Below are 24,525 nucleotides of genomic sequence, written 5' to 3' on the forward strand. Positions count from 1 at the left end.
TTGACTTTTCCTCCATGGGGTGTGTATTCCATGAGGGGTGGCCCCCATATTCCACTAAGGTTGGAATTTTGGATTTCTCCTAAGTCCCATGTACCCAAAATGTCTCCAATGCCCAAATTACAAAATTGTGCTAGGCGTAGCACTTCCCCAATAAATTTCGTTAATCCTATTAAATGGAAAATCAAAATTGGGGATATTACAACCCTCCCTGCCATTGCTTGTCCTCAAGCAATGCCTGAACAAGCACCCTCTCTAGCTGTTGCTCCCCACTGTCAGTGCAAAGTACGCTAGGGTCCCAGATGCACCACTAAATCATCCCTGACCTCTGCACTGTCTTGACATGAAGGAATCGCTCAATACGAGGATCCCAAGCCATCCTGTCCAGCATGAAGCTCCCCTGGCTCCACTCACTATCCTGCCAGGTATAAGTACCAGAAGTCCCTTGCATACGCCGTCCCTAAACCTGTATCTGTCAGCTTGTGCCTCCACCAAATGTCTAACCTTGAGAGTCTCCTCCCTGCCCATGACACACAGTGTCTCATCCAATTGCCTAGGGTGGTCCCCCCATGTCTCGCCGCTTGAAGGAAGAGCATCAAGGGGCAACAATCGAATGCCTTGCGACTGTAAGCAACATTGGAGAGTGATGGGTGGGTAGGTCCCCAAGGTTATGTTCAAGAGTCTGCAGGGGTTCTGTAGAATAACCCTATGGATGCCCCTCTCTCCACCCTGGATCTGCTAATAAACCAGTCGAAGACTTGTCTCCGTTGGACATGGTGTCCTCAAGAGCTCAACCGCGTCCTCGTCGATCTCGGGTGAGCTATACCTAACGGTACACCTAATGTCCATATCCACAAGTCTCATTGGAGGCAACGCTCCAAGGGCACGCTGCCGCACCATATGCACTGCATAGCATCAATTTCCACCACACTCCTCGGCATGCCACTGTATGCCGTAGTCTGTCCCTGTACACCACATGATATCCCTGACTACCGCTATACCATCTTGTACTGTCCCGTGCCTTGTTTGTGTCAAGGCACCAATCACTCCCTGCATGTACTCATTCCAATGCAAGACACTCCTCCTCCACAATGCAATCCAACACACTACTACATACCATCATGCATCTCCATGCCCACCTGTAGACCACTGCTCAATGCTAGATGCTCCCACATCCCTGGATGTGATGGCTTAGAGCTTTGTCCCTACATGTTGGCCCACACCTGATCGATATCATCACCTCTACTGTTGCATCACTGTGCCCTCCGATGAATGGATCTCAACTCCAAATCCTCCTTGAGGGACCCAGGAAGTGAATCTCTCTATCTGTAAGTAGAAATGCTGCCACTACTCTTCTCCTCTGCGTTCTCTGTGCCCCACAAAAATTAGAAGAATCCCCAACTCCATACATGGCACCATCTGTTGGCCTGCTAATGCCACCTCCTCCAAAAAACTCCTTCCAGAGCATGTTGATCATCATGTGATCCCGTGTACAATTGTCATACCAAGACAACCCAAAGAGTCTACGCAAAAACTAGTTGGGCACTAGTGTTGACAGAAACTCCCCTAGTGAAAGTGCGCACACAACTACTAGGTCAACTGTACCATCCAGGTTGTAGTCAACCAACATACCTGGGAAATGATAGGCAGTCCCACCTGGATCCCAATGCTAGTCTAGGCTTCTGGTATTCCCAAGGCCTGGAAGCTCTTACTGAGCTACACTTGGGTCGACCACCATCTCCATAGCCCACTCAATTGGGTACCAACTCAGAACCTTTCGCCATCCAACCCCAAGAGAGGGATCAAATGCACGAATTCCCGCACATAGAACAACCTCAACATGCAGATGCTGCACATTGTGCAACTCAGGTCGTCTCATCTCGCTATCTAGGTCAACACATGAGATTTGACTAGGTAGCTCCGTCTCTCTCTCTAATGGGAAAAGGTGACCCAAAAGTGCTGCTAGCCCCGTCTATGTATGCCTGAAGAAGGTTGCTCCAACTCTCCAATGTGCTGTCTAACTGTACCTTTAGGAATCCAACCGTTCCCCAATATGAGCCAACTTGGCCACTGACTCGGCATAAACCACTCATGCCCTCCAGCTCCTCGTTCTATAGTAGAATAGCCTCTCGTACTAATATGGTCTTCCCTTTTAATGCTAGAATGTCGGCCTGAAACTGATGGCACTGCTGCGTGCGACCATCGTCCAATACTTTTGTATCTCCTGGCACCTCATCAAGGGTGGATACGTCTTTGGGCACCTCACCCATCTGCTATGAGCTGATATCACCCAAAAACTCGGGCACGACCACAGTCACCACCTTAATGGATGGCACTACTGGGGTATGCTCTACTCTCTGCACTAAGATGTCAACTGACACAATCAAGGAAGTCTCCAGCATGGGTGACACCTACGTCATATTGGGTGTATCTACTTGCTCCCCACAATCCTGTGTAGATGGCTACAAGGAATAGGATAGATTTGGTTTGACACCTTCATCAACTGGGTCAAGAATTCGCTCATATTAAATGCCCCTTCAGCCATGGGTCGTTTATGGTTAAACCCGTCACTGTGTATACATGCACAAATCTTCCCTGATCTAGTTGGCTGCCCCCAATGTTACTTGGGAGCGGGAGCGACATTTTCAGAAGTTCTCGGTTTGGGAGCGAATCCCTGAGCGTTTTTTTTTTAAATATACATATTTTTTAATTTTTGATACATATATGTCAACAAAAACATGTAGAATGATGAATTAGATATAAAAAACATAAAAAAACATAGATTGATCATTTAACCATATCACGTCAATCATCTAGATTCTAGAAGTTATAATCTTCATCAACCATGTCCACAAGTTAGTAACATACATATTACAACTGCAACATATTGAGTCTCGTGAATCATGATTCATCAAATTCAATCTTAAAGTTTCAACTTCAAGCTTTCAAAATTGAAAATTCAATATATAACATTTATCATCATTGATCACCAAAGTTGTACTTGTAAGCTAAGTTTAACCATTACAAGAAATAATATCTTAGATATTTCTAAGTTCTAAGTTCTCACTGTTAACATGAAATGAAATGTTATAAAATGAAACACGAATAATGAAATGAAATGAAACAACTTTAGTCTTTCACGAAGCATCATATTCATAATTCACAATCATTACCAATGAGTTATAATTGTCAACTTCAAACTTCAAATTTTCATTGTCACAGTCATATATTGTTTACAAAAAATATCATTATGATATGAAAGAGTCAAGAGTCAAGAGTCAAGGACTCAAGACTCAACAATTATGAAAACTAATAGAAACTAGAAAAGACAAGTAAACTGTAAATCTACATGTGGCCCTTGCCACGAGGGTCTCCAAGAGTATAAGCAGGTCGTGGTGGTCTTCTAGGAGTCTCCTGCATAGACCGACGACCAGAACTAGAAGGCACATGCCCTCCATGTGAGGGTGTAGATGGAGGTGGCGACAACAAAGGAACAAGACTCGGAACTTGAGCACTGCTACTGGATGGTGGAGGTGGCATGGCTGCTGCAGCTGCTTCATCTTCATCCGTTATAAGTTCCTCTTCCAGTTTTTCAAGATGTATAGTGCCATCGTCCAAATTGTCATCCTCTGGGTGATTATCCCAAATTCTATATGTGGGATCCTCATAAGCCCGATCACAGTAATGACTCAACAACCTCAAGTTGTAGTGCACATAAACCAAGCTTTCTGCTCGGTTTTCATTGAGTCAGTTTCTTTTCACATTGTGTATGAAGCTGTAGGTGCTCCAACACCTCTCTGTAGAAGAAGTATTCACAACCTGTGATAGAACTTTTTTTGCCAATTTTGGCAAAAGTCCATGGTCACCATATGTTTCCCACCATGTGAGAGCATCAAATTTGTCTCTGTCTTCCATTGCATGGAAGGTACCAAACAAACCAGTGCCACTGAAGTATTTGCCTATTTCAAGGCGCATAGCTGCACATTCCTCCCTGTCAGGTATCAACTTTTCTAATGCTTGCAAATATCCACTAGTTACCTCTGCATCTAAATGGGGTTTGGTCCTAATCCCACCCCCTGGTGCAGGTTGGCCCAACCAAGATGTAGAGTAGTATTTTGGCGTAAGGATATACGCCAAGCAATGTAGTCGAAGATTAAGTCTATTCCACCGTTCACACACACAACGTGAATCAGTTTGTACAAGTTGGGATCTCTGTTATGGACAATATCTTTTATTTGCCCCAACATGGTATCCATTTGCTCATACACCTTGCCAATCACTGGTTTGTCTGTATCTGCAAACTGAATCATGTGATAAATGGGCTTGGTGAAATCCAATACTTGCCTCACACTTGTCCAAAACTGACCATCAAGAGCGGCTTCCTCCACCAGTTCAAAACCTTGCTTGCCAGCTGCATCTGTAGCCCTTTCCTTTAATACATGCCAATGTGGACTTGATACCATGCTAGCCAATGACTCTCTTACCTTCAAAAGGTGCCTGAAGGTGAGGTAATAGCTACCAAATCTGGTCTTTGCAATCTTCAACAACTCCAATCTTGAGTGACTGCGGAAAAGGCCATGGGTATTGCTATGATTTGTAATAAATTTTATCATTTGTTTGCCTTTCTTGTACAAATCACCAATCCATTTGTATTGTGCATTTTTGTTCTTGACAACATCAGAAGGTTCAATGTGTGAACCAAACATCAAGACCAAAATATGTTGGGGTATTTATCCTCAATAATTGCTCCCGCTGCCTTACAATTAAGAGGATTATCAGTGATGACTTGGATGACATTGTATGGCCCAATACGGTCAATTGTTTCAAGTAATGCTTCTGCAATGTTGATGGCGGTCTTGGACTTGTCTGAGTAATCATATGCAATTAGAAAGATGGCACCACTAACAGACACAGCAAGAACACTTATCAATGGCTTGCCTTTTACATTTGTCCATCCATCAGATACAATGGACACCCCATGGTCAGTCCAAGAACTTGTCATTCTATTAAAAGAATGTGATATTTTTTGCTTTTTCATGATCAAGTCCAACGGTTCTTGCCTTGTCATACACTGGGCTCTTGTATCCTTTAGGGGCATCATTTATGGCAGAAACCATTTCGTGCCAATAAAGTGAGCGAAGAACATTGAATGGTATCCCACATGCATAGAGAAACCTGTAAACCCTTGAATCCACATCATTCCTACACCCTCATCAAGGAAATCTGATATGGTTCTACGCCTTAAAGCTGGTGACCCTGTGCCTCCATATCCACTGCCTTGGGAGGATGCTGAAGGAGTTCTGTGCTTGTGATTGTGAGATTGGTTCAAAGAAACCCCTTGATTTTTAGATTTGTATTGGGCTTCCTCCTCTTCCCTTATGTATTTGGCTCTATCTGCTACTGACACAGCTGCACAAGTTTTGGTCCCTATTTGTTTATTTCCATCCATGGCCTTTTCTCGCAGAGGTGTTTTCAGGCACGGGTGTATGAACCTATGTAATTATTGTTGCAATGGGGGCAATGAAATTTTGTGGTTCCACCCCCTCTCCCTGCTTCAGGCCTGTTAACATATTTCCACAATGGGGTTTGGTCTTGTTTAGTTTTTTGAGAGTCATGTTCACCTTCCTCTAGCGCCTCACCGGGGTTTTCATCAAATCCACTTTTTCCAGCTTCTTCATCCCCCTCTTCATATTGGCCCCTCCGTTTCCTACCCTCTAGCACCATAATAACTAGAAAAGGGACCAAGAAGAGGAAAATGCCAAGAAATATAGCCAGGTCCAAGATGTTTGATATTTGTAGGCTTTTGAATCTACAAAATTTAATGGGAATGGGAATGGGAATATGAATGAGAAAATTAATTTAATTTATTTAGATTAATTAATTTAATTTATTAATTTTATTTAGATTCATGATTTTTTTACCAAATAAATTAAACTAAACTAAATTAAACTATCTAAACTATACTAAATTACTACCTAACTAAGGTTTAAAATACTAAATTACTAAGTTACTAACGTAACTAACCTTTTTGCAGTCTTGCTCCTTGCTCCTCGGGTGCTTGCTCCTTGCTTCTCCTCGCTCCTTTGCTCTCTAGCTTCTCCTCAACTCATTCAAGTGACAATGAACTTTTTTTTGCCACCCAAGTCGTTTTAAAACTATTTTTTTTAAATGATTTTTTTTTTTTTTTGTGTCTGCGGTTTTTTTCGTACGAATTGCTCCTGGCGTCGCGTGCGTCGCTCCTGAAGCGAAAATTAAACGTTCAATTTTCGCTTCGGGAGTGACGGGAGCGACGCTCCCGAACTCGCTCCCAATTTTGGCAGGGAGCGTAAATTTTTTTATCGGGACTGCGCTCCTGACTCGCTCCAGAGCCGCTCCAACCCGGAGCGCGGATTGGGAGCGGGTTCGAGAGGGGGGGAGCGCTCCTCCCGCAACTCTGGCTGCCCCACAACTGGCCAAGATCAAGGCTCTAATACCACTGTAATATTCCTAATGGAAATACTAAGTAATAACAACCATAAATTTCTTAAATGCAACCAAAGATCAAAACACTGCAAAATAAGAACACATTAACAATTTATCCCCAAAGAAGTTGAGCCATTTTATTATATTTCATGGTAGGAGTATAATAGGCAAGAACAAGTGCACCTAGGCTTGCCAAAGGAAAGCTAAACAAATCCTAGGTGAGAAAACAAGGTACCCGGATGATGGGAAGTGACTTCTCCTCTATGCTCTGCGCTGCCCTCGAATTTTGCACTACTGGTTGGAAAGAAATGGCTGCTACGGCCCCTTCCGGCGCTTAGAAAATTTTGGGAAATTAACTTGAGGATCTCCACCAATAACCCTCAAAAACCCATGAAGGAATTGGCAAAATGTTGACCTCGGAATTTTGGCGCAATTTCCCTTAGCTCCTCTTGTTGCTCGCTGAGTTGGGACCCCTATTTGACCCCTCAAATTTGCCTAGAAAATTTTGCCAAATTAATCTTGGTCCTCCCTAATAAACCTTGAAAAACCCAGAAAGCTTTTGTCCTAGTTTTGACGCTCCAAAATTGACCCCAAAATGCTTGGCCCCCTCTGCTGTTGGAAAATGCCATTTGTGATAGTTGGAGTGTTTTCTTCTCTTCAAAAGCTAGGAAATATTATCCAATTCCCCTTGAATCAAATCCCAAAAAAACCTAGCTCCTCAATCCCTCTCATCGGGCCTCCCACAAAAAGCTCCTCCACTCCTAGTGCAGTCCTGGGGAAAAATAATGCGGGCCCAACAAGCAAATTTGTTTTGCTGAGAAAGGCACCACCGCCCTTGGAAATTTCCTTCTTCCGACAAATTATTCACGTGAGGGAATATCCCAGCAACGACATATGTATTCCCTCTAGCACAACACCTCTCCAAGCTCTTTGTAGCTCCCTTTTCTGCGTCCTACTGATGCCAAAGACTCGTGCTATTGCATGGTATCCTCCCAGCTATCAAAGATGAGTAGAATTTGCCTTCCTAGGGTGGCACTTGTGGTGCACCGAAGAAGAGGGTGAGATTTCCCCTTGGAAACCTCTGATGCTAAACAACACCTATGACTCAACTGAACAACTTGAGCAACAATGTGTAAAATGTCAAATGATCGAAGGTGCTCTATGTTGCCTTCAACCCCCTATTTATAATTGTTGCCTCCTTTTTCTCTGTGGGTCCCTTAGCCAACTATTTTGACCCCCTTCCCACACTATTGACTTTTCCTCCAAGGGGTGCTTCCATGAGGGGTGCCCCCCCACATTCCACTAAGGTTGGAATTTTGGATTTCTCCCAAGTCCCACATACCCAAAATGTCTCCAATGCCTAGATTACAAAATTGTGCTACGCTTAGTACTTCCCCAATAAATTCTGTTCATCTTATTATATGAAAAATCAAAATTGAGGATATTACAGGAACAAAGGAAAACCTGTGGAAATCTTCTCTGGAATTCTTCTGCCAACTCTCTGTTGAAATCCTTGCACGACTGTGCCCTTGTTGAATCAATGTAACTGGGAAATCGAATTGCCCAAGTGTGTCTCTCCAACCCCATCGACTTGTTCTTATAATCTCTCATTGAGCAATCAACGACCATGATTTAATCACAATTGATGGCTAAGATCTTCTTGACTCCATCAAGTGACTTTTCTAGAAGTCTCTAGAGAAAAATCAATTTTAGTTAATTAATTTGATTTAATTAACTAGTTTTCCTAAGTTAGACTTGGGGAAATTTCACAATCGATGGCGAAGATAATCTTGCCTCCATTAAGTGACTTTTCTTGAAGTATGTAGAGAAAAATCTTCAATCAATCTGATTTAATTAATCAGTTTTCCTAAGTTAGACTTATTGAAATTTCAATAATTGGTCAATTAATTTAATTGAGGTGTTTTCTCATGAAGTCTTTTCTGGGTATTAGAGAAAATGTGTTCCCTAGCCTCATAGACAACATAGAGACTAGAACACCTTTCCGTTGCTACCACAAACTAACAACAATCACTTGAGTGGAGTGACTAAGAAATCAAGCTTTCGAGGACGAATTAAAGGTTGAAGTTGACTTCCACCCAAGAGCACAAGTTATGAGGATGAGTTGCTGCCCAGATGTAGGGGTCGCGTTCATTCATTGATGAAGGACAAGTTCTCACTTGAGTAAGGCCTAGTTGAGGATGAGTTTAAAGGTGAGATGGAAGGGGTATGTGGCAAGGCCACTCCCTCTTCTCCTATGCATGGTACACTTGGTTATACAATGTCCATTCTTGGTCTATGCATATTTCTTGAGAAGTGCCACATGAAGGATAGATTGGGTTTCCTTGGCATTGTCACATCTACACTTGTAACTCGTTCTCTCTTCTTGGGATCATCATCCATTTTTCTTATCTTCACCCTCTTATAAATTGGAGTTTCTCCTCCATTATTAGCCAGTATTGAAGTTTGAGAGCTTGGGGGAGTGCTACTGTTTTGTAATTGTTCCTTTTTTGATAATAAAAGAACGCTTTGGAGGCTCATGATCTTATGATTGCATGGCTTGCTTGGCTCTTCATGAGGTAAAGTTGTTGTTTCATTTCATTGCTTTGAGTTTGTAGCTTAGGCCTAAATAGGGACATTATTGTCGAAAGGAGGAGATTAGCAATTGCTTGTTATCTTGTTATTAGTTTGCATTCTTGGATTGAATATTATATGTATTTCATGTTTGAATAACATGCTTACTCCTTTCATTATGCAAGCTACACCTATGTCTACTAACTTGTTGGCAATATCGTAAGTTTCTACATGTTCCTCTAGCTTGGAGATTGGGGATCTCATCGATTGGAACATCCATCTTTGTTGATTTTGGGTAGCACTGGATGTGCTCTAGCCTTGAAATTTGGTGGAGAGGCTAAGGCACATGAGATCTCCAAGACTCAGAAATCGTTTGGAGAAATTCCACTTAGATGAGGAGTTATTAAAATAATTAATATTTTTAATGGGTTCCTAAGTCTAAACTTAGGAAAATAAAAATGTTAATGGGTATTAAAGATAATGGTGAGAAGCATCTAAGAGACGAGGATCAAGTCTATTTTAATCTTATTCGTTGATTCATCAATAGGAAAAGTATAAGAGAAGACTTGAGGATCATTTGGAGACACATCGGCAAATACTCAATATCCCAAGGAAAATCGATTCTCAAAGAGAAGGAGATCGATTTCAGAGGGAGGGTTGTAGGGTGGAGGAAGAGGAGGGCATCAATAGTGGTTAGTGACTGAGGAGGAGGTGACGGGGGGGCATTGAGAGACAACACAGGGAAGATGCAACCCTCACGCCGGCTGACGCAGAGGGACGCAGAAGTGACACAAAAGTGGGAGAAGGGTCTCCAAGGTCTTAGAAAGTTTCCAGGGGAAAGTATCAGGTGTTTTCTTAGTTTCTCTATAAAATCATTCCTTGTAAAATGATTGTTGTTGAAGATTAATAAGACCCTCATCTGCTGCACCAATTTTCCCACATTGGTTTTTTCCGGGGACAATTGTCTAAAAACAACTGTGTTGATGTGATTGGTTCTTGTGCATGTATATCGCTTTTATTTTCTCTGTGTAATTATGTGATAACTGCAGTAGAATTTATTTCAGTGTTTGCTGAAGGGATTCTGTAAATAACGTATTGTGAAGAACAAGTAGGTGAAATAAATCAGTTGCTGCAGTAGAATTTCAGGTTAGAAATTTTCACATGGTATCAAGGCAGAGATCCGACAACTAGAGAGAAGAATCGGCTATGGGTCAGGAGCATGATGCAGAGGCATCAACTCAAAGGGACTCATGCAGATTTCCAAAAGAAAGCACGAGGGACATGGATCACGATTATTCTATGTTATCTTCCAGATTGGAAGAAGAAGTCGCTTGTCTAGCAAGATCTGCCTCCTCCGAGGTTTGTTATATAGATAGTGGAGCTTCCTAGCATATGACAGGAATTCGAGAATGTTTTTCAAATTATCAGGAAGAAAGGATGAATTGTCAGATCACCATTGGAAATAAGGCAAAGTGTACCCCCATAGTAAGAGTTATTGTAGTCTTTCAAACCAAATCAGGAGAGCGGCTTCGAGCAACCAATGTGCTACATGTGCCAGGATTGGGGATGAACTTACTCTCCGTATCTCAACTTCAAAACAAGGGCTATGACATTTTCTTCATTAAGGAGAAAGTATATGTTAAACAGTCGAGTTGGAAAAGGAAGGGCCAGATTGGAATCATAAGTAACAGGCTGTATATATTACAGTTAGAGTCTCCAATGGCACTAATAGGCAACAATGGAGATAAGTATTTGAATGAACTATGGCACAGGAGGATGGAACACTTACACTATGGGGCTATGAGAATTCTCAGGAAAACAGTATCAGGAGTTCCAAAGTTAAGTACCAAACGAGATGATATATGTAGAGGGTGTGCTCTAGGCAAGTATGCCAAAGAAGCATCTTCCAGAAGTAACAATAGAGGTCAGAGTGTTTTAGGATTGATACATTCAGACATCTGCGGACCTATGTCCACAAAAGCTCTTAGTGGTGCTAAATACTTCGTCACCTTAATTGATGACCATTCTAGGAAGTCTTGGATCTACTTTTTGAAAACCAAGGATGAGGTTTTTGGTCGATTCAAAGAGTTCAAGGCTCTAGTAGAGAATCTGTCAGGAACGAAGATAAAAGTGTTGCGCTCAGACAATGGTGGGGAGTACATTGACAAGGACTTCACCGATTTTTGTGCTAGGGAAGACATTAGAAGAGAGTGGACAACTCCCTACAATCTGGAGGAGAATGGAGTACCAGAAAGGAAAAACAGGACTATTGTGGAAGCAGCTAGGGCTATGCTGTATGATCAGGATATGCCCAAATTCTGGTGGGTGGAATCATGCAACACGACAGTTTATGTCCAGAACAAGACTCCACAGAGGGCATTGGGCAAAATCACTCCGGAAAGGGTCTTCACTGGGAATACACCTGAAGCCAGCCATTTCAGGATATTTGCAATGTTCCACCGAGTTTCTCGGACAGGGAAACGTGGGCGCAGGGATACACACAAGGGGGACATATATAAGTAGCCCCAAATTTTAGGGATTTTTTGGGGAAACGACGGGAGGTATATAAGGAACCCCAAATTTTAGGGATTTTTCGGGGAAACGGGGGGGACATCATATTCATAAAAATTATAAAATTATAAATTATAAAAAATTTAATATATTAAAATAACAAATAAAATCCCAAAAATACGTCAATAACTAAATAGAAAATCTTAATAATTATGAAATGTACATCTAAAGATTAAATATGATCATCATTACATATTAGACTATTATCATATGTGAATTATCATTTGACATTTCTGCATTGTAAATCTATAAGTAAATTACTAAATTGAATCCATCATTTGACAGTATGCAATGTTCCTTCTAAATTCATCATTTGGCATGATGCAAGGCACATCTAAATTAATTTAACAAATTCATCATTTGACAATTGAAACTATGCAATGCACATCAAATTTTCAAAAACGATAAAAAGTAAATTCATCATATGACAATGACAATGACGTTGACATTATGTTTAAGTCTAAAATAGCCATAAAATACTAAAGTAAAAGTAAACATAGAAAGCACTGAGCAATGAAATACTAGTAATTTTCTAAAAGAAATACTAAATAATATTAATAAATACTAAGTCTTAAGTTTTATTATACTTTAAGTTTTTTTTTAATTTTTAATTTTCATTTTTGTTATTGTTTTTAGGTATTTTTAAAATTTAAAATTTTAATATAATATAATTAATTTATTTATTTAAAAAAAGGTTAAGTTTTAACAAGTTTTATGTTTCATTTTTTTATTTTTTATTTTATTTTTTCATATATTTAAATTTGTATTTATTTTTAATTTTTTAATGTTTTATAAAAATTATTAGACAAAAACATGGGGGGATGCGTATGCGTCCCCCCGTCCCCCTTGCATCCCCCTTGCGGACTGCAAAGGAGTTGCGTTTCGATGCCAGAAAAATGTCCCCCCAGAGTTTCCCCAAAAGGGGACGTGGGGGAAACGTTTCCCTAGGTGTTTCCCCGTCCCTAGAGCGTGGTGGAGCGCCGGGGCACGTCACTGTGGAACATTGGATATTTGGGAGTCTGGCGTATTGCCGTATACCCGAAGAAAAGAGAAAGAAATTAGATCAAACTGTTGAGAAAGGATATCTTTTGGGATATAGCGAGAATGCTAAGGCATATAGATTCTATCTTCCAGGAAGTAGGAAGGTACTAGTTCGGCGGGATATAAAGTTCATAAAGGACAAAGCTTTCAGGAAATCCCAAGAAATGCCTTCGAAGGAGTAGTCAAAAGATGATCCGTTGGTCCAACCATTTCGAGCAGCAGAAACTAGTACCAACAATTCTCCTAAAGGCAAAGCTTCAGAACAGGAGGAATCTCAGGAAGAGGAAGAGTTGATAGATGTACCCACTACTAGTGGAAGAACGAGTCGGGAACTCCGACAGATTCTAGGGGATGCAAAGTGTGAAAATTCTATTACTGCAACAACTAATTTATTTTACCTACTTGTTTTCTAATAAGTATTTATGAAAACCCTTCAGTAAACATTAAAATAAATTCTGCTGCAGAGATCACACCATAATACAGAAACAAATACATGCACAAGAATTAAAAACATCAACACAGATATTTTGGACAATTGTCCCCGGAAAAACCCAATGTGGGAAAACTGGTGCAACAGAGGATGATTTTATTAATCAACTATTCTTGAGTACAATTGGGTGCCGAACTAGCTTACCCGATAGAGATAAATTCTCCAACACCCTCCCCCAAACGTCAGACTTGCTGGCCTCTGCGCAGCTCCCAGACCCTCTGCGGCACTGGGCCTCTCTGCGTCACCCACACATGTGCTCCAGTGACTGCGAAGTCCTACTGCCTCTGTGTCTGCATGAGAGGCTCTGTGTCTGCCTCTCCAATCTTTGCGTTGATCTTCTGTTGCTGTTCCTGCCTCTCTGTTCCGTACTCGCTACCTCTTGTTGCAATCTCGACCACTAGTTTGAATTTCTCAATAAATCCCGCTTCAGAAATTGAACTGATTGGTCTCCCTCAGTATGTTCTCCAACTGACCTTCAAGCCTCTTCTTATACTTTTCCTGTTGGTCCTTCAACGACCGATATTACATCTCTAATGAACGGCTAAGATTAGAGTTGGCTCGATCCATGTCTTTTGGAACCTTTTAGCCCAATTTTATATTAATATTTTATTTTTTCTAAGTTTAGACTTAGGAACTCCATTAAAAATATTAATTATTTTAATATCTCCTAAACCAGGTAGAATCTACCCAAACCATTTTTGGGTCTTGGAGATCTCATGTGCTTTAGCCTCTCCACCAATTTTCATGGTTAGAGCACATCCGATGCTACCCTTAATCAACACAGAGGACTTCATTGGTGCACCCAGGAATGATAAAAGGGAGCGAAGACAAGTAGACAGATACCAGGCCCTAGTAGCTCAGGTTGGGGAACCCTCTAGTTTTAAGGAAGCCGTTCAACATCAAGTATGGGTAGATGCTATGGTGGAGGAATATAGTTGTATAATGGTCAATGATGTCTGGGAAGTGGTACTTAGGCCTCAGGACAGGTCATTGGTAGGTTCGAGATGGATCTACAAAGTCAAATATGCTACAGATGGCAGTGTGGAGAAATACAAAGCCAGGTTTGTGGCTAAGGGGTATGCTCAGAAGGAAGGGATAGACTACGAAGAAACCTTCAACCCAGTAGCCAGGTATACTTCTATTAGAACCGTGATATCCCTTGTAGCACATATGGGGTGGGAGATTCACCAGATGGATGTCAAGTCGACGTTCTTGAACGGAGTGATAAAAGAAAAAGTATACATTGAACAAGTAGAGGGCTTTGAGACATATGAGAAGAAATCTCATGTATGCAGATTAAAGAAAGCCTTGTATGGGTTAAACAGGCACCTAGAGCATGGTACGATAGAATTGATGGCTACTTGAAGAAGATGGGGTTCGTCAAGAGTGACGCAAATCCTAATCTCTACTGTCTTATCGTAGAGAATGAGCCTCTAACCCTGGTGTTATATGTTGATGATCTTTTACTGACAGGATCATTCAGGCTCATCAAAGACTGCAAGAAGAACCTAGCCACATAATTCGACATGAAGGATTTGGGACAGATGCATTATTTCATGGGTTGGAAGTTTGGCAGCAGAAAGGTGAGATCTTCCTTAGATAAGGGAGATATGCTACAAAGACCTTGAAGAGATTCAGGATGTAGGACTGTAGACTTATGGCTACTCCAATGATCACCAACTGGAAGAAGATTGATGCATCAGAAGATAAAGACGTTGATCCCACCTTGTACAGGCAACTTATAGGGTCCCTGATGTATCTGGTCAATACCAGGCCAGACATTTGTTAAACTGTCAACACCCTTAGTCAGTGCATGGTGGAACCCAAGAGGTTGCACTGGGCAGCTACCAAACGTGTTTTCAGGTATATACAAGGAACAATCTAGCCGTGACTATTGTACACCCAAGACAATGACATCAAGCTAAGTGGGTTCACTGACGCAGATTGGGCTGGAAGTTTAGTAGATCGGAAAAGTACAACTAGGTACTATTTCAACATTGGATTAGGAATGACCTCCTGGTATAGTAGAAAACAGAAATCTGTGATTCTGAGCTCAGCTGAAGCAAAATATATGGCAGCTAGCACAACTTCATGCGAAGCCATATGGCTTAGGAAATTGCTTGTGAATCTGTTCAAGAGAAGGATGGAAGTGACCAAGATTTTGTGTGATAATTAGAGTTGCATCAAGCTCTTTGAGAATCCAGTATTTCATGATCGGTCGAAGCACATTGATATCAGGTGTCACTTTGTCAGAGACTGTGTCCAACGAGGGGCAATATCATTGAGTTACACTCCTACAAGAAAACAGGTGGCAAACATCCTCTCCAAGGCTCTAAGAAGAACAATGTTTGTTTATTTCAAGGAGAAGATGGGCATGGTGAAGAATCCATTTCAGTAGCAGAAATGGATAAGTATCGGGAGTTGCAGTGCAACAGTTAGCAGTGGCAGTGCTATGGGCAACATGATGCAACATGTTGAGAGCGAGCTGCAGTACAGATGTAGCAATGGCAATGGTAGTGTCATGGGCAGCAGTGCAAGAAGCAATAGTGCAGTGGATGTGGGGTAGCGGGCCAAACATTAGCACAAAGGATCGATGCGGAGGATCAATGCGATGCTTCTTTGGTGAAGCAATGCTAGAGTGCATTCCTCGCAAAGAGGGAATGTTGATTTTGGGTAGCATCAGATGTGCTATAGCCTTGAAATTTGGTGGAGAGGCTAAGGCACATGAGATCTCCAAGTCCCATAAATCGTTTGGAGAAATTCCACTCGGATTAGGAATTATTAAAATAATTAATATTTTAATGGGTTCCTAAGTCCAAACATAGGAAAATAAAAATTTTAATGGGTATTAATAAAGATAAGGATGAGAAGGTTCTAAGAGACAAGGATCAAGTCTGTTTTAATCTTAGTCGTAGATTAGAGACTTAATCTTGGTTGTTGATTCATGAATAGGAACAGTATAATAGAAGACTTGATGATCATTTGGAGACACCGGCAGATACTTAGTATCCCAAGGAAAATCGATTCTCAAAGAGAAGGAGATCGATTTTAGAGGGAGGGTTGTAGGGTGGAGGAAGAGGAGTGCATCAATAGTAGTGAGTGACTGAGGAGCAGGTGACGCAGTTGCATTGAGAGACAACACAGAGGGGGACACAATCCAGGGGAGATGCAGGTTGACGCAGAGGGATGCAAAACCACACAGAGTGACGCAGAAGTGGGAGAAGGGTCTCCAGGGTGTGAGGAAGTTTCCAGGGGGAAGTCTCAGGTGTGTTCTCTCAGTTTCTATGTAAAATCATTCCTTGTAAAGTGATTGTTGCTGAATGTTAATAAAACCCTCATTTGCTGCACCGGTTTTCCCACATTGGGTTTTGCTGGGGACAATTGTCCAAAATCTACTGTGTTGATGTGATTGGTTCTTGTGCATGTATATCGTTGTTATTTTCTCTGTGTAATTATGTGATAACTGCAGTAGAATTTATTTTAATGTTTGCTTAAGGGATTTCGTAAATAACTTATTGTGAAGAATAAGTCAGTGAAATAAATCAGTTGCTGCAGTAGAATTTTAGGTTAGAATTTTTCACAATCTTCTGGCACCAAAGAAGCATTATTCCCACTTGGCATCAAGTTCCTTCAAGTGCCTTGAAAGGTCCCTAACTCTCTCTTCTTTCCTCACTTGGAGTTCTAAATTTCTCATCAGCATTCCTTGGTTCTATTTACAAGAGTTTCATTGATATATATATTATTTGAAGGCTTCAATTTACTGCTCTCCCAACAATGGTAAAATGAACCAAGAAAGGTTGCATTTGTGTGAATTTTCTTGGTTGTGTTAGAGTAGAAACTTGTCTTTTTTTACTTAATATTTTTGGGATTTTTAGTACTAACTCTCTTGTTCCAAAAGCATTTTTGACATTTTGGATAATTTTGGTTTCTGATTTTAATGTAATATTCCTAACCCAGAATATTCCTCAAACCCCAGCAAAAACTCCAACCAAATATGTGCAAATGATATAATAACCCAGAAGTGATAAAATAACAGTGGAACATCATATAATAATGTAAACTGGAAATATAAGCAGATACACAAGAAATGCAGCGAAAAATGCTAAGCCATTTTATTATACTGAGCAATAAAATGAGTATAAGAGGTGATTAGATAGATGGCACCTCGACTTGCACAAGGCAAGTAAAGAAATACTCTCAGAATGACAAGAATGGCCTCTCTGCGTGGATGCTGCTGCTGCTGCTATAAAACAAATGATGATTTGGGGCTGCTCCCCTCTTCGGAAAAAGCTGAAACTCTGGATTCGGGCTCTACTCAAGAAACCCAGAAAAACCCAGAAAGCTCTCCTGGAATGGCCGACCCCCGAAAATCACCCCCTTGGGGTTCTGCGCAGTCTCTCAGTGCTCTGCGTTGCCACTGAATGCAACCCTCCAGAAATATGCCTGAAACTCCTGCCAAAAACTCTCCAGCTGCAAGGGCTGATCCCCTGATCTATCTCTCAGCACAACACACACTGCAAACCCCCAAACCAGAACTGCGTCCCTCTCACAGTACTGCGCAGTCCTTCAGAACTGCGTCCCTCTCCTAGTGCTGCGCAGTCCTCCAAAACGCTGCCACTACTGCTGCTGAAATGCTGATGTATCTACTGCTGAAATGCCAATGGAAATACCTTGCCTGAGCAGGCACTCGAAGTCCCCCGGGGCTAAGGGTGAGATCTCCGAACGGAGACACTCAATGCACTAAACAATGCTGCAGACTAGCTAAATAGCCAGCGTGCTCAGAAGCCGAAACGAGTAGCTCCAAATGCACATAACTAAATGATCCAAAATGAGGGGGCTCCTCTCTATTTTATAGCCTCTGCCTCTCACAATCCCTAGGCTCACCTCCTCAAACATGCTTCTCCTCTTGCCACATCTTCTTCCCTCCTGCGCAGTCTCTCTATGTGTCTGTGTGGGCTCTATTTCTGCGTCCCCCTTTGGCCCCCTTGGCTCCCCTTTAAGTCACAACGTTGTGCTACCTAGGAAGTGACTTTTTATTCTAAAGTGAGTTATGTCCCCCTTCCTCACTTTTTTATTTACACATAACTATAGAAGGCAAAAATTAAACAAAATCGAGTATTCCAATTAGCCATAGCTAATTAGGAATATCACATTTTAGTAGGTCAACGAGTTTACAAGGGGAAATTTTGGTGAAATTTTGCCAAATTTGAAGATCTGAAGCACCCAGAAGGAACCTCATATTGCATCCTCTGTAAAGCAAATCATTTCACCACCATTATAACTTCACAAAGCCATTTTTTATCCCTTTATTTGTTTTGAAATTAATGCAAGTAGATTACGGTTTGATTCCTCTTTCTTGATAATTACTTGTGAGTTATGTTGGCTTCTTTTACTTCTTTATTATCTTATTTTTCATCAAGTAATTACCATATTTTGTGTGTATGAAGATCACAAATGTAGGCACTATGCCAGGGCAAAACCCCTCTCGAGGGGAAAATGCCCGGTCAAAAATTCCCTTCCTCCAATAGTTTTCTTCAAGACTCTTCAACCTAGATTTAGACCAAACCTTCCCTCCACCAACTCAGCCCTCCAGATCTTCTATAATATTCCGTCTCTGGGACATCCCTCAAACCCAAGCAAACTACAACCAAATACGTCCAAATGATATAGTGACCAGGAAACTCAAAGTGATAAAAATAACAGTGGTACAACATATAATAATGGGAACATGAAATATAAGCAGATACTCAAGAAATGCAGAGAGAAATGCTAAGCCATTTTATTATACTGAGTAATGGAATGAGTACAAGAGGTGATCAGAAAGATGGCACCTCGACTTGCACAAGGCAAGTGAAGAAATACACTCAGAATAGAAAAGGAATGGCCTCTCTCTGAACTGTGTCCAAGCTGCTGGAGAACTGCCGTGCTGCTGCTACTGCTGGAAATCAAATGAGGATTTATGGTTGTTCCCCTCAAAAAATGTTGTAACTCTGGAATCAAACTCTACTCAAGAAACCCAGAAAGCTTTTGTGAATTAGCCGACCTCCGAAAATCAGCCCCTTGAGAATCTACGTTGTCCCTCAAGGCTCTGCGCTGCCACTGAATAGAATCCACCAAAACTCAGCCCAAAACTTTGCCAAAATCCTCCAATATGCACGAGTTGATCCCTTGCTCAATCTCCTAGCTCAAACCCTCTGCAAAACCCTCAATCCGGAACTCCGACCAAAAGAACTGCGTCCCTCTCTCAAGACTGTGCAGTTATCCAAAATGCTCAGTTCCTCCTCACTCCAAAGATCAATCCTCTTGCAAAAGACAGCTGAAAACTACCTTGCCGGAGCAGGCACCCGAAGTCGCCCGGGGCTAAGGGTGAGATTTTCGAATGGAGACACTTGATGCACTAAACAGTGCTGCAGACCAGCTAAACAACCAGTGTGCTCTAAGTCGAAGTGACTAGCTCAAATGCACATAATCGAATGACAAAATGAGGAGGCTCCCCTCTCCTTTATAGCGTTGGCCTCTCTCAATCCCAAGGCCCACCTCCTCCAACGCAGTCCCTCTCTTGCCACGTGTTCCTTTCCATCTGTGCAGTCCCTCCAAGTGTCTGCGTGGGCCCCATCTCTGTGTGGTCCTTTGGCCCCCTTGGCTCCCCTTTAAGTCACAACGTTGTGCTACTAGGGAGTGAATTTATTCTAAAGGTGAGTTATGTCCCCCTTTTCCTCACCTTTTTATTTATAAATAACTATAGAAGGCAAAATTGAGCAAAATCGATTATTCCAATTAGCCATGGCTAATTAGGAATATTACATCTTCGACCCCTTTGTAGCAGCACTTCCACCCCAACAACTTCGACTATGCAGCAACTAATGGCATCAGGTAGCAACAACAGTTGAAAGACTTCGATCTCCCAAACTAGGCACTGAAGGAGAGAGAGAGTACCACAAAAACTTAGATTTTCCTTTTCTCTTTGACATTGACCCAACTCAACTTCTTTTGACTTCCTTCACCCACTTCGCACTTTTTCCAGCTTCACTAGAGATATCGAACTTGGTTGAGATAAGATACTCCAAATGAATTCGATCTCCTTCTATTTATAGGCTCTAGGTGAGGTCGAATTGGTGTCCCATAGGCCAACTTGATGTCCTTTGGGCCGACTTGGTGTGGAGGTTACATAAATCATATTTTACTCAATAATAAACCTTTTTGCATGATTTCAAAGCCCAAGAAGGGTCTCTTTAATTGTACAATGACTCTATTGACTCAATATTAATCCTAGTCCACAATGGGGACCTTGACGGGGGAGTTGAAATTTGAGCGGCAGCTGCTCAAATCGAGACTTGCCCCCAAGGCCACATCAAGTGGATTAAATATTTTCTACATGTTAACCCAGGTGTGGATTAGGTGGTAACACATAAATGGGTCAATAATCAAACCAGGGTCTCCAACTAGTTGATCTGTGTACATGCAGGCAAAACTGTAGGTGCTGCGTATTATGTTTTGGTTTATTACTAGCTGGGCTTGCTCTTCTTGAATGTTTGCTGGAATAGTTTGTTTGGTTTGTTAATAGAGCAAGCAATTATGTGTCGATTAAAATATTATTTGAGCTAGTTTTTCAATTTTATGAACTGTGTCGAATCTTATGTCATGTCTGGTCTATTGGAGCTGTTTTCTACCTTGTTCTCTAACTATTTATTTGGCCTGTAGTAGATGTAGAATTATTCTTGAACGGATTCATGAACCTAAAAACATATGTGTTGTCTAACTATACTTTTGGCATGTGGCAGGTATGGAATCGTTTCATTAAATTTGAACAAACATATGGTGATCTAACAAGCATGTTAAAGGTACGCAGTCTTTCACATTACATTGCAATTTCTAAATTCATTCATTGTGTCAGGCATCACCACTTCCAGTTCTTTGAATTTGATGAAGAATTATTGTACTAGAGTATCTTGATATTTGTTATGGCATTCAGTACATATTGTAGTAATCAGCAAAAGAGGCAATTGTAGTCTGAGATGCAAGCTTTGGGTTTTTTTTTTTTTTTTTCACAAGTTGGGGCTTCTGTGTAGAAGCCCACTATCCTCCATTTTATCCTTCTAAATCATATTTAGATCGACAAGGGCCAGATAACTTTAGAGGGCCTTTAAATCTATTAATCAATATCCCACATAAGCTTTACAATGTACATTGAAGAAGATTTTGCTAACTATTAGCTCTGATGTGTGTCCAAACTCCAAACACGCTGTATACAATATACCTGATGCATTCATTGTATATATATGCTGTTCATGAAAATCATTTGCTTCACTGAACTGTTATGAGTTACACTGGATCTTTGCACCCTGGTAATCATCTCTATATCAACACCAAGAGACTTCTATGCAATATGCGTGATTTCAACCCAATATTTAGGAATGCAATTGTCTTCCTAGTGGTGTCAATTACTAGATTTACCCTATCAAATATCACATTGCGTATCTTAGAAAGAAATGATTTTCCTAAATGGATCACCAGTTTTCTTAAATCTACCCTACAACACCCTACGGCCCAGTGATATTTTGATTTCTTAGAAAGACATTGATACATACAACATAGTATTCGTTTGTCATGTGTGTACTGTGTAGGTATGGACCCAGATACCATATCCAAATGTGGGACATCTGTAGCATTTGCAGTGTAAGACTATCAGCCTTTAAATGCCGTTGATCATTCCTGTTATCACTAGGAAATTCCTGCCTTGCAAATGCTGAGAGAAGTCCAGATTACACTAGGGAATAAGCCATTGCCACTTCACTTATATCCTCTCACTTTGAAGTTAGTGCTTGCTAACTTGAGGGGTTTATATCTAATTGATCTAATGAGTCAACACTTGAAACAGGAAGCTTATCTCAATGAAGGATTGCTGTTCTGAAATAAACTTGCAATTAAATATAAATACATCAAGTTTGAATTGTCCTAAAATGCTGAAACAATACATGGAAAACTAAGTCACAGGACACGTTCTCCAAGGTCCCGTGTCCCGTATTTTACGTGTCAGACACGAAAAGGGCCCTAAAACGTGTCGAAAATGTTTTTCATCGTGTCCTGTAAAATGTAAAACGTATTCGCTGGTTTTCGTCGTGTCCTGCATCTGGCAAACACGTATTCCGTTGATAGAAATCATTGCCTGCATAAGCTGCAATTTTTTTTGAAAGAAACAAATAATTTTTGAGTGGGGCAGCTTAATGATCAATTCTAGGCCCTAGTATTGATATGCTATTCATGGTAATGTTAAATTCTTAAAGTAAAAGGATGAAAATGAAGATTAAGGAGAATGTCATGAAGATGTGACATTCTCCTTAATCTTTATGACATTCTCCTTAATCTTCATTTTCATCTTTTTACTTAAATTTTTAACATTACCATGAAATGACTCAGGATGTTTGAGAGTGGTTCCGGCCTCATTGGATTTCATATGCAGAAAGTAGAATTTTAGATTTCATTCAAAATGCAGCAGACTTATTAGTTTTTCAGGATTTCAGGATTGGGAGATTGTAATGTTTCCAGGTGACACCACCTGCCCGGGCTACTCCTGCCACCAGTAGAGGACGTGGTCTACCTCCTATAGCTCCTACTTCTAGTTCTTTAGCTTCTAGGGCATAGCAAACTCCACTGCCAACTCCACCAGCACCAGCATCTACATCTAGAGGGAAAGGGAAAGCTGTGGCATTTTCTCGCAAGAGGTGCAGAGGAAATAAATAGGATTAGACTTTAGTTATTTTCTTATGTGCTTGTAAGTTGTACATGAACAATGAACATTGAATATTCAAGAATCAAGACCAAGCATATCACATTCAAATTTCTAAATAGTAAATTTTGATTCTATTTTTTTTTTTTTAAAGTAAACTATGAACTTTGAGAAGTAATTATATTTTAATTTGATTAGATACACTGCAACCTGCAATTTAATATGGATAAAAAACTGTATTTCGGTATATATATATATATATATATACCGTATATATATATATATATATATATATATATATATATATATATATATATATATATATCAGTGTTTTACGACTCCGACCAGGACTCCGACTCGGCCGAGGATCGACTCCGACTCCGACTCCGAATCGGTAATGACTCGGCCTAGTCGATTTCAATGACTCGGTCGTTGTAAAAAATACATTAAATATTTATTTTTTTTATAAAAAAACATAATTTTAAATATTTTAAACATAATTTTAAAGATTTTCATTCATGTTTCCAAACACATAGCATTATAATATAGATGGAAGACAACATATGATCAAAGTAGGCTCATGAACCAATCCATTATATCAAAATGGTACCCAATGGCTACATAGTCAACTGTCATACATGATCAAAGTGAAAGACTCAAAACAAAATACAAATAACCAAGGAGGCTAGAAATGGCCTCTACAACAAAAGTAAACTGTGATGCTGACCAGACTCCAATACTAGTACTATTGGCTACTGCCAGAGGAGCCAAGATCATCTCGACCAATCTCTGGATCAGACTCATCATCATCATCAGAGTCAGACAAGGGGCCCCATGCCTCCTCATCATCATCGTCTCCAACTGCAACTGTAGAAGTGGTGCTAGTACCACTAGCAGATGCAAGCTGAGATAGAGTAGATATGCGGCTGCGCTTCTGTCGTGGCTGAGCAGAGGAAGCACCTACAACTGGAGTCCTACTCCTCGGAGTCCTTGCTGGTTGTGAGACTGAGGCTGGTGGATCGGGATCTGCATTCAACTGAACAGGCTGAAGTGGATGTTCCAGTTCAAGTTCATCAAGATCCTCATCAGGATCAAACTCTGGTGCACGACTCTCCACTACCCAATCTGATGTTGGATCAATGTCTTCCAACACAATGGGATCTGAATCAGGTCTTTTGTTCAGCAATTGGTTCCGTTTGAGCCGAAGGTTGTATTGGACAAAAACTAGATCATTCAACCGTTTTTGCTCCAAATGGTTTCTCTTCTTTGTGTGAATCCTCTCAAAGACAGACCAATTGCGCTCACACCCAGATGCACTGCAAGTTTGACTCAAAATACGAATTGCAAACTTTTGCAATTGAGGGCACTGGCCACCAAAGGCCTCCCACCATTGTGCTGCAAAAAACATAGGAGTGTAATGAATTATGAGTTAGATGAAGGCTGAAGCTCAACAAAATTACAAATTATATCTAACTTTCAAATTATAAATGATTTAACAAACTTTAGTCTTTAATAAAAAAAGTAAAACTGTAAAACCATTAAGAAATTGAAAATTGAAATTTTTGTTTACCTGGCTCATCTGCTTCTCTTGCAATCTTTGCTAGGTTCTTCCCAAAGGTACCTGTTGCATTGCTGAAGGATGTGACCTGTTGATGTATCTGCAGCT

At 40.8% G+C, this 24,525-nt stretch overlaps 1 protein-coding gene across 1 annotated transcript in view; it reads left to right on the plus strand.

The window, feature by feature from the left end:
* CSTF77 (Tetratricopeptide repeat (TPR)-like superfamily protein) overlaps positions 1-24,525 on the plus strand; it is a 409,448-nt gene that overhangs the window by 256,983 nt on the left and 127,940 nt on the right. The window contains exon 17 of the mRNA XM_089430577.1: positions 20,914-20,973. Coding sequence (XP_089286703.1) covers positions 20,914-20,973 — 60 coding nt within the window. The remainder of the gene's footprint in view (positions 1-20,913; positions 20,974-24,525) is intronic.

This window comes from Pinus tabuliformis, chromosome 5_1 (genome assembly GCF_031772625.1).
Source record: "Pinus tabuliformis cultivar Carrire ecotype Pingquan chromosome 5_1, CPIR1, whole genome shotgun sequence".
Lineage (NCBI taxonomy): Eukaryota > Viridiplantae > Streptophyta > Pinopsida > Pinales > Pinaceae > Pinus > Pinus tabuliformis.